Source organism: Eurypyga helias, unplaced genomic scaffold, assembly GCF_000690775.1.
Source record: "Eurypyga helias isolate BGI_N326 unplaced genomic scaffold, ASM69077v1 scaffold7690, whole genome shotgun sequence".
NCBI classification, from domain to species: Eukaryota; Metazoa; Chordata; class Aves; order Eurypygiformes; family Eurypygidae; genus Eurypyga; species Eurypyga helias.
Genome location: NW_010224979.1, coordinates 20,716 through 32,844, shown reverse-complemented (window position 1 = coordinate 32,844; position 12,129 = coordinate 20,716). Strand labels below are relative to the sequence as shown.

General features: G+C 44.3%; 1 protein-coding gene across 1 annotated transcript; it reads left to right on the top strand.

Moving 5' to 3' along the window:
* Window positions 1-333: 333 nt before the first annotated feature.
* Window positions 334-10,080, top strand: LOC104505158 (eukaryotic translation initiation factor 1A, Y-chromosomal; the record flags this gene model as incomplete). Its single annotated transcript, XM_010147471.1, has 7 exons — window positions 334-419; window positions 626-753; window positions 3,138-3,241; window positions 5,404-5,454; window positions 6,337-6,418; window positions 6,526-6,617; window positions 8,710-10,080. Coding segments are annotated over 7 exons (549 nt in total), but the record flags the coding sequence as incomplete, so codon positions are not given.
* Window positions 10,081-12,129: the final 2,049 nt, after the last annotated feature.

The following is a 12,129-nucleotide window of genomic DNA, read 5'->3' as shown; positions in this document are numbered from 1 at the left end:
CGCCGGGGTTGTCCGTCACGGGCGGGCCTGCCCGCCGCCCCCCGGGACCGGCCGCCTCCCAGGGGACTGCTGCCTCTCCCCTTTCCCCCCAGCCCGCTGCTTAGAGGAGAAAACGTGGGAGGAAGGGAACAGCAGCTTTTTAACGGGGAGGGGGAACTATGAGCTGCTTTCCTGCGTCCTCATCAAGAACATCTAATCCCGCTGCCACGTGCGTGCCGTTTAAAAAGGGCATCTTCCCTCGAGCGTGAGCTTTACTCTGGGCACTGCGGGAATTCCAGCGCTGCCGTAAACCCTCAAGTTACTCCTCTGCTGTTTGCTGCTTACGTGCATCAGGTTATTCCGTCGTTACGTAAGAGGAACTTGGTAGCAACGGTCACAAAAACTGAAAATGGTGATCTTGCGCAGATGCTTGTTGAAGGGTACTGTCGCTCCGGAGCAACCAGGACACCTGAAATAGCAGAGGCCTTATCTTCTAATTACTGTGTTACTCAGTTAAAAATTTAGAGCTAAAAACGTTTAAAGCAAACAAAAAAATCTAGATCCTGGGTGTGATACTCAGAACAGCTTCGTAGAGAACAAGCACAGAAATCCCCATAAGCCTGATGATTCCATTCTCTGTGTTCAGAGATAGTAACACATGCTCTTTTTTTCTCCTGCCTTTTAATTTAGGCAAAGGAGGTAAAAATAGGCGACGAGGTAAGAATGAGAATGAATCGGAAAAAAGAGAACTGGTGTTCAAGGAAGACGGGCAAGGTGAGTTTTTAACTGTAGTATGGCTGTGCCGTTGTTTTCAGTCACATACTGTAAGGGACGTACCTTGGAAGTTGATACGCAAGGAAATCATCTGGATGTCTGAGAAACACAAAGTTGTTGTGGAATAAAGAGACGTGTTCTTGTTGGGATGGTATTTGAATTCTAAATGACATGTTGCGTGTAGGAGGAAGACATTAGGAAAAGGGAAATGTTAAATAGCTTTACCACTTACGAATGAAGGTTGCCTGTCCTTGACCTTATTCTTATGCGGTGTGTAACACTCTGTGTGTGTGTGTGTGTAATACAGTGTGTAAACACTTCCTAGAAATCCCTTGAGTTGTTCTGTGTGAGGGTCTGTAAGCAGCCAGCCTAGCTGAAGTAATACAATGTTGCTAGTAGCTGTTTGTTGTCTCTCGGTTGCACAGTCCGGCTCTCTGTTTTATACAATTGTAACATTTCTCGGATCCTTCTGTGAGCTCCCTGAAGTCACTGACCTGGCAGAGCAGGACATCTCACTTGTCCTCTCTTGGTTTGGTTGAATTGGCCCCTGGGTTGGGATGTCTGAACGGTTATTAAAACAGGAGCAATAGGTAAAGTCCTGCTGTGGTTTAACCCCTGCTGGCAGCTTAGCCCCGCACAGCCACTCCCTCACCCCCCAGTGGGATGGGTGAGAGGAATCGGAAGGGTAAAAGTTAGAAAACTCTGAGATAAAGACAGTTTGACAGGTGAACCACGAGCCGCACACACAAGCGAAGCAAAACAAGGAATCCATTCACCACTTCCCATCGTCAGGCAGGTGCTCGGCCATCTCCAGGAAAGCAGGGCTCCGTCACGTGTAACAGTACTTCGGAAGACGAATGCCATCACTCTGGACATTACCTCCTTTCCTCCTTCTCCCCCCAGATCTATATGCTGAGCATGATGCCATATGGTATGGGATATCCCTTTGGGTCAGCTGTCCTGGCTGTGTCCCCTCCCAGCTACTCCTGCACCCCCACCCTGCTCACTGGTGGGGTGGGGTGAGGGGCAGAAAAGGCCTTGACTCTGTGTAAGCCCTGCTCAGCAGTAATGACAACATCCTTGTGTTACCAACACTGTTCTCAGCACAAATCCAAAACACAGCCCCACACTGGCTACTGTGAAGGAAAATTAACTCCATCCCAGCCAAACCAGCACAGAGCCTTGGATATTGTCAGGTGAAGAAAGGTACAAGAGTGTTGAGCTGGAGGGTGATGACGAGGCTTTCTTCCCCCCGCCCTGTCTTTTGGTGACAGCTCACCTCCCTTTTTGCTTACCCTGTGTGTCACACCCTTAGGGTTGCACGCACGTGTGCCAGTGCTTGCCTGGCGACCGGTTGACTGGCTCGTTAGAAATACAGGAAATGTACAGGCTGAAATCGTGGGAAAAGAGGTGACCGCTGATCTCTTTTTTTTTTTTTTTTTTTTTTAAGCTCTTTCTGATATTCTGTGACAGCTGTAAGCATAAAAGGAGTTGATTTTGATGCGTCTATAAAACTTAAAATCCTTTGCAACTCCAAAGCAAAATATACTTAATGATATCTTATTCCCAGTTATTGATAGTCTCGTGGTTTGTTGGGCTCTTGGACTTGTGCTGAGGAAAGATTTTAGAATATTGGAATAGCTCCAGCAAATTGGGTCATTTTCTTTCCTGGGAGGAGGTGGGGCGGGGAGAAAATGTTGTAATTCTTACAGACTTTATAGTAATAATGTTATAATTCTCACAAGCTTTATTCTTTTTAGTTAGATGGAATACATTATGCTGCAAACTTTAACAGTGTGTGTGAAGTACTTCAGTAGTGATTTCTGGAGCTTGGTGAGGGAAGGAGGTTAAATGCAAGGTGAGAGACTGAGGGTGGGCATTGTAGCAAAGGTTCATAGTTTTCAGCTGAAGCCTGCTGGTTGTCTTCAGACAGTTTCTGAGAACACCAGAACATGTCCTTTCAAGGACAGCACCTTTTTTCCACACAGCCTCTGCAGGAGGATTCCAAGTGTCAGTGGGGTGTGCAGGACATGCCTCTTTCCTCTGTTCCTGCAGTGATGGCACAAGATTGTGTCCAGACGGGCACTCTGGTGCTGTCACAAACTTTCAAGCTCTGAGTGTGACTTGACAGCTCTAAAAATTATCTGCAGTAAGTGTTTCCGAGATAACAAAAGCATGGATACGACCAGGAATGAGCAGTGTTTGTTAATGTTAACGCCAGCAATGGTAGGAAAACCGTGGTACGTTCAGCAGCACGTGTGGCTGATCAAAGCTCCCCTCAGCTGCTCGTGTCCGGTAACACGTTACTGCACATTTTGGCTATTGGTTGTTGCGTGAAGCTGTGTGTCTTCAGAGGTTTCTCTCTGTGTTACTGTCTTTTTCAGAATATGCCCAGGTGATCAAGATGTTAGGCAATGGAAGACTGGAGGCATTGTGTTTTGATGGTGTGAAGAGGTTATGTCATATTAGAGGGAAACTAAGAAAAAAGGTAATTCTGAAGCATTGCAGTAGAGAACTGTGGAAGTATGCATGTAATTGTAAACAATTACCTATGCAGCTCATTACAGAAATGAATATTTCTAATGTACCTAAGGTTTTAAACTTCTTTTTTGACAGTGAACTATTTTTTTCTTCTCCTTGTATTGCCAGCACAAAAATAGGCAGCCTTTGCCTTTAGAGTGAAGCCCTTAGTGGAAGGGCTGCCCTTGGATCTGCATGTTTCAGGGGAGGTTTTTTTGGCTGCTTATGAAATACTAATTTTTCATGTTCTAGAAATGTATATAAAATATTTAAAAGCTCCCTAATTGCACATGGGAAACTTGATCGCTATTTGGGAAATCAGCATGTCATAGCTGTGGAGCCCACAACATCAGAAGGGTATCGACCAGTTGGAGCAAGTCCAGAGGAGGCCACGAGGATGCTCAGAGGGCTGGAGCACCTCTGCTATGGGGACAGGCTGAGAGAGTTGGGCTTGTTCAGCCTGGAGAAGAGAAGGCTCCAGGGAGACTTCATTGCAGCCTTCCAGTTCCTGAAAGGGCTACAAGGGAGCTGGGGGGGACTTTTTACAAGGGCCTGTAGTGACAGGACAAGGGGTAATGGGTTTAAATTGAAAGAGGGCAGGTTTAGATTAGATATCAGGAAGAAGTTCTTCATGGAGAGGGTGTTGAAGCACTGGAACAGGTTTCCCAGAGAAGCTGTGGATGCCCCATCCCTGGGAGTGTTCAAGGCCAGGCTGGATGAGGCTTTGAGCAACCTGGTCTAGTGGAAGGTGTCCCTGCCCATGGCAGGGGGGGTGGAACAAGATGGTCTTTAAGGTCCCTTCCAACCCAAACTGTTCTGTGATTCTATGGTTCTGTGATCTGAGACTGGATCAGTACTTAGCTTAGCAGAAGACCTTCTATTAACATGAAGGTTGACACCCAGCAGAGGAAAATAAAGGTGTGAAAGGGTTGTCCAAAGCCACCTTTTTTGTATGCTATTTCCTGAAACCAGTAAGAATTGGGGTTTGATGCCCCACTTACTCAGTTCCTCCCCAGATCAAACGAATTATCGTCTTCTCACTGGGTGACTTCTCTGAGAATAATTCAATATGGGCGGTTTGGGAAGGTTTCTTTATAGCTTCCCGCAGGCACCTCAGATGTCATCATTCCATTGTCCCCTTCCTAAGTTCCCAAAATACTTTCATGTAAAAGCTGATCTGCAAAGGTTTGTACCTTTAGGGAATCCAGGTGTGCGTGTTCCCCTTTTTCACTTTGCCACCGTGGGATGGTGCCCCCTCTTGCACTTGTCAGATGATCCAGCTTTCCGTCCTCCGCCAGTGCACAGTACGGAGGGGATCCTCTCACGTAGTCTGGGCCCAGTAAAACCCCGGACGGTCACAGGTTGGTTCTGCATTGTTCCACCTGTCAGGTTCTGGAGGCCAGTGGGCGCAGCTATCGTGGCAGGGGTGTGAGCCCCGCTGCCCGCAGTGCACCGCAGTGAACTCTTGGAGGTAATGGAGAATGCGCGTGGGTAGATGCTGGGTGCTGCAGAGTGAATTCCTTCCTGCAGAAAGCGTCACTTACCCATTCCTCATGTCTTTAAAAAAAAAAGAAGTCTCAACAGAAATATACTCATCTCCAAAACAATCAAGCTGATGCGGGGTAGGGCTAGCTTCTGCATTTAAATTAGCACGTCCTGTTTTGCAGGCTTCTAGCTTTGCTTTGCCTGATTAGCACAGTCAGTTACTAGAAACAACTCCGTTCATTCTCTGGTGCTCCCCACTGTGCCTGTCCATCACCCCCTCCATCGGGTTTTTCTTTCATTTTGGTCCTTGTGGCGCTCAGTCCACAGAGTGGTGGCTTGATGTGCCATTTCTGTTTCCTCAGAAGCTATGACTTAATAACCACCTTCCTGGCTACAAGCCTTCCGAAGAAGTTTGATTTACCTTAGTAATCGCCCCGTAAGATGTGAGAAAATGTATCTACGAGTATTTATGACCTTGGTTTTGCTGTTAAACTATGAAATTTACAGTTTACTGGTTAGAAAGTGAAAATGGTCGCTGTAGTAAAACGCTTCGTGTCTCTCAGTAAACCTAAATGTGCTGCTTGACTCTTGGGTTACACAGCAGAAGTTGAATTCCTGCAGTAAAGCATATGTTTTCTCTTTCAGGTTTGGATAAATACATCTGATATTATATTGGTTGGCTTAAGAGACTACCAGGTAATTCAGTGTAATTTGCCGATGAAGATTATCTTACAAACAGCTTGATTTAATGTTAAGTGGCAGCAGGTGTCGTGAGGAAATGTCCGTCTTGCTTTCTTTGACTTTGTATTTAGTTACGCTAAATCAGGACTTTTAGTCTCCTTGTGTTACAGAAAGATGGTCATGAGTAGATGACAAATCCTGGTTCAACTTGTTCTTCTAAATTGTACCCCGAGACTTTGTGAGTGAAGGTGCTTATTGGCATCACACCTGACCTTTTTTTCCCAGGTGTAGCTGTTTGATGCTTGGATCCTGTGGTACAAGGGAGATTTAGCCAAGCATCAAACATTTTATTGTGGTCATCAGACTTTTGAAGCATTGATGTTTATAGGCTTTTACCTTAAGAGGCCCATTGATCAGTTTCTGCTTAAATTTCCAAAAAATGGAGTACCATCATTTTACCTAATGTAAAGGTTGATGGCAAACGATTGTCAAATTTTCATTAGGTAAATGCTTGTTCATTAATGTTAGTGTTGTGTCATCTGTTGTTTGAAGAGAGGTTTTGCTTCTGAAACGTACATTAGAGCTGTAAACCAAAAGATGCCATGGCTGACCACCAAACACCTCATTATGTGTGTTCTCTGAAGAAAGATTCATTTCAAAGGCATGGAATTGAACCAGTCTAATTATTTATAACAGGAGAAAAATAACTTATCACCCAGAGGAAATGAAGGTATTCTACAAATGAGCATTTCTTACTTCACACTTAAAGGAACTGGAGGGGAAGGAGGAACATACTGCTCTTCTGTGAATTGTATCAGTGTTCCTGATCTGCTGAGGTTAATAGGGAGGGTTTTTCCTTTATGCATTACTAATAAATTCTATTAAATTCTGATTTAGGATAACAAGGCTGATGTTATTCTAAAGTACAACGCAGATGAAGCCCGAAGTCTGAAGGCATATGGGGAGCTTCCAGAACATGGTAAGAATCTTTTGACTTCAAATGGCAAGTTCATAGCGGACAAGAATATTCAGTCTATCCTGACTTCTTGTGAGTGTGCTCCTCAACTTCTCTAAATTCCTTTTTAGCCAAAATAAATGAAACAGACACATTTGGTCCGGGAGACGATGATGAAATCCAGTTTGATGATATTGGGGATGATGATGAAGATATTGATGACGTAAGTAGCAAATCACATGCTTAAAACTGTCAGCTTTGGCAATAGGGTGGTTTTCCTTGGTTTGGAGCAAGTAAGGTGATACAGCGATGCTCAGTGTAGCTCACCTTCTCAGGGACCGCTTCAGAAAGCGCTGTGGAGGTATGCCTGCCAGATTTCTGTTCTCTCTTCTGTCCTACAGTCCTCCTCTAGTTGACCTCTGAGCAAATAGTGTGCTCAGTGTCATGCTGAGAAAACATGCACGGAGAGCCGTCTTCTCCTTACCCTTAAGGTGCCGAACAGAAAACCGAAGTTGTTTGACCTTGAAGACCTAGAGTTGCATAGGGGCATCCGTTCAAGTGATTGCGTGTGTGTACGTGCATACGTGTGTGCACACGTGAGCAGTTGCAGTTACGCGAGTCGACGACTGAGTGCGTGGATGTAGCTGAATGTTTTTATCTTGAAGGAATAGAATGTTGCCCTCAGTACTGCTCTCTGTAGTGTAAGCTCCTTACAGCAAGCTCAGGATGGCAAGCAAAGTAGAGGATCTCGGAAGGTTTAGCAGACGAGCAGGATTTCTGTGCGTCCCCTGCACAGCAGGACAGGAAGACCTCTCGGGGAGCAGGTGCAAAAGATGGGTGGGTCTGCCCCTGTGCTGGGTAGGGCAGCTGTGGCCGCTTCAGTCGAGGTTGGGTGAGCCATAAACTGCTGATGCCGACTGCGTTGGTCACCAGCTGCTGGGACAGGTCACGGGTTATGTAGGTGTTTTGGTGAATTGCATGAGCGCGCGTGGGTTTCACCTTTCTGATTCCTTTCTACTGTTAACAGCCTTGCTATCTAATAATAGCTGCAGAAATAATGGAGGGATTTGTGTTTGAAAAAAACCAACACAACAGGCTTTTAAGTCTCCATTTTTGTTTACATAAAAGTCATAAAAAGCTGCATCTTAGTAGTTACTACTTGTCACTAAGCTGTAGTAACTGACTGTGCACGCTCTTAAATTGTAGTAGTAAAATTGTTAGACACAGTAAACTGCAGAGGTGGAATCTGCTGTGCATCACTTTCTAAGATGACGTGCTTTACTTTGCAGTTGAGACTTGAACGTGTGCAGGGTGAGCTGGCTGAGAGGATAAGTAGTAACTTACTGAGCCAGTGAGTTAACTTAATTGAATAGACTGGTTTAAGTATATTGTCATGTTTTAAGTCTTCATCTTTTTAGTCCTCTCTCGCTCTCTCAGAGTTGGAAATAGGAGATACCAAATGCCTACGTTATTTTGACTTTTTTGAGGTTCTCAGAAATGATGCATTAGATCAGATATTTTAAAAACATGGAGATCCTGATGAATTTTTCTTCACACTTCTGAAAATTGCACTTTAGAGCTGTCAGTGGTAGAGCTTGGTGAAGATTTAGCTTACTGACAATAGAAACACCTTCGGGTAGTGCATGCTTTTAATAGTGAAGCTATTGTAAGATGTCCACATGAAAAGTAGCTGTAGGAATATTGAAATAATAAAATTGGTAAGCTAATGGATCTTTGTGTGGGATAATGTGTTTAAGTGAGCAGCTTTGATTTGTTTTCCAGCTTCCTTGGGCTATGCAATATAATATTAATGTCGTGCTTTAAGAAAGGAAGAGACATAAGGAGATAAAATGTGAATGAGCTCTCTGAGGTTTGTTCCAGTCTGCCTAGAAAGAAGTGCAGCTTCCAAGGTCATAGTTAACGTGGAGGACTTGGTGGAACCTTTCCTTTGTTGTTTATGTCAGGCGAATGGTTAGGAAACCGATTGTTTTGCCACCAAATTAATTTGGATAGTCCCTACTTCGGGAAGCTACCCTTAAACTCAGTTTTGTTTCCGTTTCTGAGGACTGTAGGGTAATTTAGGTCTGTACTATTTATATGTCGTCATATTGTCAGGATTGCTCACCCGCCTAATCGTAACAGCGGTGGGGGGCATGTAAGATGAGTGTCGTTTTAGGAAAACGGGACGTGAGCTGAGACAAACACGGTCCTGTACTGAGTTCAGGAAGTCTTCTGTTGAACAGGAAAAATAGCAGAGTTGCTTGATAAAAAATGCCTGTGAATTAAATACATGGTGTGGTGTTTTTGCTTTTCAGATCTAATTTGGAACAGAGGTTTACATTCCGACTTTTTTCCTCCAAGGATTGTTCTACATTGATATTTCGATTATTTTTTGGGTGAAGTCCCTTTCTTTTAAGAAGACTGAAAATTCTCGGTAAAGAGTGTAGTTTGTTACATCAAAAGGATTTATTTTCAATGTTTGTTTTAAAGTATTTATATTTCTTTAGAAATGGATAATGCTGGATTATCACCAAGGTTCAATGAAATGCCACAAATGTTTTGTCTCTTCACCAATTAGAGCTTTTACCTCTGGATGTAAGTGAGATACGGTGACATGGGCTGTCAAAGGCTGCATTATTCCCTCTTCCGCTTCCATCACTACAATTCCAGTTAAACTTGTATTTTGAAATAAAAATTGTTTACCCTGTAATTATAATGGATTTTGATTAAACACAAATCCCAGTTCAGATTAGTATCAAACCACACTATGCAGCGCCTGTCCTTATACCCCTTGCCTTGATGTTAACTTTAAAAAGATTTTGATAATATAAAGGGAAGGCAGAAATCTGCATTGAAATTCATAATGCATGATGAATCTGCTCTTCGTGTCTAGTAGCATGCTGCTATTTTTATACTGGTTTTGATAATTAAAACACACTCATTATGTCAAAGATGTAAATTTGCCACAGCGGAGGGGTAGGAGGGGAAGTAGAGATAAAAAGGAAGCAGCATCTCAAATTTGCAGTTGCTGAAAACTGTCTCGTAGGCATAGCTCTTCCGTGCTGCGAGTCCCGTAGCCGAGCTGTAGTTGCAGAAGGTGAACACTGGGTGTCACCCAGCTGAAGAGGGACACATTCGCGCAAAACGCGAACAGGTGGGTTTGTACTGAAGAATACTTCAAATAGTTTTTCCCCAGAGCGAATGCTTAATATTCTCGATACGTTAAACATGTAGAATATTTTTACATTCTAGAAAAGGTTATGTTAAGAGTAGAGTTTTATTTTAATCTTAAATCCCATGCATTGTAAGGTACAACGTTAAGGTTATGTAAACTTGGGATAACAATATCAACGAGAAAATAAATTTGTGTCAAACGTAGGAAAAGAATCTTTTCATCCAGAATAAATCACTGAAACAAGCTAATGGAAAGATTCTTCTCCACCTTCAGGCTGGAGGGGTCAGTTAAGAAGCTGAATAAAGACTAACATCACCATGCAAATATTACTTTGTGGTAGCCTTAGTTTCTTTGTCTTCAGTTATGCGTTTAACAGCTCGGAAAGCAGGTTAATGGAAATCTTCCTTTTGTGCCATAAAAATCTGATTCTTGACACTTGTATTCGTTACGCAGTCTTTTTGGTATGATGTAAAGTGACTACCCCAATAGATAAAAACAAAATGGCTTTAAATGCAGAGTGGCCTCATTGCTTTGTGTGACTGTTAAGGAGGAGTTCCCTGCTAGGTTTGGACTTCCAGAGCTTGTGCCAAAATGTCTTCTCTTCTTTCGTTACCGTGCCTGTTTTCCTTATGTGGACCTGGGATCTTATTCCAGGGATAACGTTTCCTTAGTATTAAGAAACATTTTTCCGAATGTTTCGTGGGTTTCAAATATTTGTTGTAAAAACTTGGGAAATATTGGGAAGAGATCCCACCAATACAGCATTCTTAGCCCACTGATCTTCAAGCATATGAATTTACGGTCTTTGCACACCTGTAAGGTTCAGTTGTGAAGCAGCACAAATGCTGTGGTGTTTTGGGATGAGCTTTCTAAACCATTCCCTGGCTCTTTGGTTTCCTCAGCATACTCAGCAGCCTAGGAGCAGCTCTGAAAATGGTTGAAACCTCTCAGAACTGGTCTGGAGGTCCGGGTGTGGAAGGTGTCTCCTCTTTCAGCTGTGCTGGCAGAAAGGTCGATGATTAAATTGCAGTGCACGTTTCCTGAAGGTACCGGTGTTACAGGAATTATACTTGCCGAAACCCATCGTACACGCGGGAGAAACGTGAAGCGCATGGTCCGTGGTGAGGAACGGCCTCTTTTGTGGGGAACCCATCTCACCGTACCAGAGTTCTCCAGAGTAACATAGACTTCAGCTGTGGGACAGAGATGAAACTCTTCCTGGCAGAATCAGTTATGGTTTGTCTTGAGGTTCCTTCCTTCCAATCTTTATTGCTCCCTGGCTCACGTCTGGCTCAGCCTAAACTCTGCAGATTTATAAGGAATTTTCCTATTTAACTGTTAATTTGTTCGTAATGCTCCAGCTCCACACCTTCTGGTTGCTTCTTAGATGCTAGGGGTGCATCGCCTTCCTTGAATGCACTTCCTCATCTTTCTCTCTCCACTGCTAAAGCTCCTTTTACAGCCCAACCTGGGCAGCTTTATCTTGTCCCTTCTTTTTTGAGGCCGGGAGGGGGGAAGAGCTTGCACAAGTAGCGCCCTTTGCAGCGTCTCCATGCAAAGAACGGGGGTAGAACAGCCGCTGCCTGGTAGAGGATGGCAGGATTGCCGCCTGTAAAGCCACGGAAGGCGCTCCATCTGTAAGGGTATCTGCTAGGTAATTTTTTAATAATTCTCATTTAACTTCGGGGGCTGCTGCTGCTGGCTTTTTACCTGTAGTATAAGACTGAAAGTAGGGATGCAAAGATTAATTTTCTGAAGCTGAAGTGTGAACCTGGTGTTCTCTAAGGTGCGTCCCACTTTGAGGTCTCTTCTGTGGTTAAAACTTTGACGTGGGTTTTTTTTTTCATTGTTCCAAATCTTCGCCTCTTCACCTTATAATGGGCAGCTGTGCATTTGGTTGGACAGCCCTGATGCTTTTCCACCCTAATCCTTAGCAGATGCAGCCCCAACACCCTCACTGGGAAGACATGTATGGTTACAAACAAACAAACAACCTGTCTCTTTTCCTTATGCAAGAGGAGGAGCCAGTAACCCATGATTGTTGAACTCTGCCGTTCGCTCGTCTCTGCTGATACACGATATATCACGTGACTGCACTGTACGTGCTCGTGTGCATGTGTGTGGCGGTGTGTGCTGGTGCCATACGTACACGTGGTGACATATATACGCACGCACTTAAACTAGCGTACGGTGTACAGCCTGGGAGAGGTTTGGCTGGCACAACAATTGCTCTGTAATCTGGGCAGCAGCAATGAGCTGATAGCTGAAGGTGACAGCTTGCTCGGGGTGGTACCCGGCTGTACTCCTGACCAAGCTCTTCACGGTGAACGTACCAGGCTCGTGGCATGTCTGGGTTGTGAAGCAATGCTGGGAGTGCTACATCCTGAGCCCCTCTGGGGAGGAGGTAAGTCCTGCTGTCAAGCAAGCTCTCATCTAATCCATGATTACTTGCTCTTACTGAACAGGAACATCGAGGGAGTTCAATCCCTGTATCATGGCTCACTAGAGGGCTCAGCGCCCAGCTTTTCGTCTGTGGACACTATGCTATCCCATAGGCAGT